The sequence below is a fragment of the Aptenodytes forsteri genome, unplaced genomic scaffold, assembly GCF_000699145.1.
Source record: "Aptenodytes forsteri isolate BGI_AS27 unplaced genomic scaffold, ASM69914v1 Scaffold93, whole genome shotgun sequence".
Lineage (NCBI taxonomy): Eukaryota > Metazoa > Chordata > Aves > Sphenisciformes > Spheniscidae > Aptenodytes > Aptenodytes forsteri.
Genome location: NW_008794665.1, coordinates 756,296 through 759,141, shown reverse-complemented (window position 1 = coordinate 759,141; position 2,846 = coordinate 756,296). Strand labels below are relative to the sequence as shown.

Genomic DNA, 2,846 nt, shown 5'->3' with positions numbered 1-2,846 from the left:
AGGTGGTAGGTGGTGGATGCCCCATCCCTGGAAACATTCCAGGTCAGGGGGCTCTGAGCAACCTGATCTAGTTGAAGGTGTCCCTGCCCATGGCAGGGGGGTGGGCGCTTCCAACCCAAACTATTCTATGATTATTTCAGATGGAAGCAGAAATAGCATCTGTCATACTCTGCCACAGAAACATCCACTCCCCGCTACTCTATAACATCAGTTGAATAGAGCAAGCAAGAGTCAGGGAATTTCGAAGCCCAGATCAAGATACGATAAACTGTGTTGTTTTTCTTAACCAGACTAAAAGAAGGTTTATTTTCTCTGGCAATGTTTCCATCTCAAACAATGCAACTCTTTGGCTCAAGTCCAAAATAGGCAGGCCTCAAAGATCCCAGCTTCAACCTTCAACAAGAGGCGAGAACTGATACTCTCTTTCTCAATTCATTTTCTACCACAGGAAAGCATAGCTACGAACAGTACTGATGGGTGTCAGCAAACTTAAAACGTGAACTCAAAAAATCATAGACTTTTTATTTAATTCCTACAATTTTGGGAGGAGGGCACAATTCATAACTTCTGAACTTCCTAGCTAGCACTGGCAACTCTACAAAAACACTTTATGACCAAACAATTTTTATAAAAGAACTGAGGCCAAAACAACCCCACCAAACCCAACAATGAAAAGACCACAAGACATACCTTTAGAACAGTTTGTTTCATAACCCTGTTGTGTTTTAAAGGACTGAGGTTCAGAACATGGAACAATCTTAGACTCCATTACAGGAATTCTCTCTCTCATGTGCTTGGATGGCGTGCTTTCATCTCTGTCCCCACTCAACTCCTGTGCCTTTGGAGAGAGTATCACTGGTTCTTCTCTATGCTGTAACGCAAAGGTTTCTAAATGTGCATTTGCTGAATTAATTTCTCCTATGTGCCTAGCATCGTTAATATGTAGTTCATTGGCTTGCAACAATATTTTTGTTTGATTAGCAGCTGAGGTTTTGAATAAGTTATTAGATTCAACACTACATGAGCTCGCGCGACTCACAGGAGATACACCAGCAGAATGGCCAGTACTTTCCACAATATCCGTTTCTCTCGCAGAAGCAGCAGCAGGATTAAAGAAGACCTGAGAGGTAGAGACATTGTGGCCAAAATCCTCTGAGAGCAGCACCCCAGTCCCGCTGCTGGGCAGAGCATCAACCTCCGAAACAGAATCCTCTGTCAGAGCGACAAAGTCAGAGGGGGTCTGGGCAGCCGTGAGGTCAGCTGAGAGCAGTGGGGACTGCAAGGAGCTTCCCATGCACTCTGTCGTCTCGGCCGAACATGGAGGAGAGGACTTGGCAATCACAGGTTCGCTTTCCACGTACGATTTAACCTCCAGCAAGCACCTGGACTGTGGCACAGAGGAAACTGACTGACTCTCCGGAACTGGTTTGGAAAACTTGTAGTGCGATGAAAAAGATTTAGGGAGAAGTTTTCGCGTGGATTGTTTGACAGAGTATCGGCTCTGCTCCTCTGCAAAGCCTGAATCATCACCCTCATTCTTCCCAGAGCTTATGCAATTTATAAAGACATTCTTATTAGCTGAGGGCTCCTTTCCCTTTTCAAAATCGTCTGTCAAAGACCTTGTTATCTTCTTGCTACGTGAGCTGCCAAAGCCAACCGAATGCCTTCCTCTGCTTTTAATGTGTTCCTCTAAGCTCAGTTTTTGAAAAGTGCTGAGAGAGGACTGGGCACCATTTGAGATGTTAACGGTTTGACTAGCCGAGTCAGGCTTCTGCTCGCTCCCTTTCTTGTTATGGAAGCTAATGGAAGGAGTGCGGAAAATACTCCGGCGCTTGCCTGTACTCCCTGAGCTGGAGTTAGTGCTGGATGGGGAGGAGGTGTGGACACCAATGGCATTAGCAGAAGAAGGTGAGGAAGGAAGGGAGTCGTGTCTCCGGCTAATACTTCTCCTGAATATTGGCAACCGAGATACTAGAGTAGATCGTCTGGATCCTGAGTCCCCCATCAGGGCACGAAGTGTCTGTGGCTCTTCACAGCCAATAAACTAATACGTAAAAAATTAATCGGGGGGGGGGGGGGGGGAGGAAAAAAAAAAAAAAAAAAGATAAATGATTCAGCCTCAAAGTCCACTTGAACAGGCTTTAAGTCAGCCTAAATACATGAGATGCCAACGTCAATTTTATGTACAGCTGCAAGTTGCTGCATATGCATTACTGAAGATTTTTAGAATTTCAAAGTGATGTTCAATAGGCAGCGCTGAAAACCCAGCAGCTCAGCAAAGATGTGGCTCAAAACGTCCTATACATGAGATACAGTATTATATATGATATATTATGCGATGCAGATCACACTGGGTAACAGTATAAAATCTACATGCCAAAAGATATACAAATATATCACCCAAATGTCCTTGTTTTTCTAAGTTCTTGGGACAAGTCTTCTTATAAACTGTAAGCTCTCTTAGAAGAGACTTGATTTTTCATGATCTAAGTAGAACAAAACATTATTTTGCGTTCCTAAATACTCAGATTTTTGCAAGAAAGAAGAGGATTTAAATTTTCCAGTCTTCACTGACCTTCCAGTTGGATTTTTAATTCCTTTATGTGCTCCTGCTAAAGGCTGTATGTATCATCTTACAGCATTGCAGTCAAGATAAAATATGCACCACCAAAAATTCCTCCTAAGTAACTATAAGTTCTAGGAATTTACTGTCAAAATATGGGATCATGTTTCTAGATTTGAACTTTAATGTTTGCTTTGAACACTTCTGTGAAATCCTCTTGTAGCCTACTTGCTTATAATTAGCTATTTTTGCAGTTTTTTGAATTTAGCGAAAAGTGTTTCAT

At 42.7% G+C, this 2,846-nt stretch overlaps 1 protein-coding gene across 3 annotated transcripts in view; it reads right to left on the bottom strand.

Moving 5' to 3' along the window:
• The window catches only part of CCSER1 (coiled-coil serine rich protein 1), a 687,005-nt gene extending 685,000 nt beyond the window's left edge, over positions 1 to 2,005 (bottom strand). For all 3 annotated transcript variants that reach the window (XM_009273535.1, XM_009273534.1, XM_019470564.1), the window contains exon 1: positions 691 to 2,005. In XM_009273535.1, coding sequence (XP_009271810.1) covers positions 691 to 2,005 — 1,315 coding nt within the window. The remainder of the gene's footprint in view (positions 1 to 690) is intronic.
• Between the last annotated feature and the right edge of the window lie 841 nt (positions 2,006 to 2,846).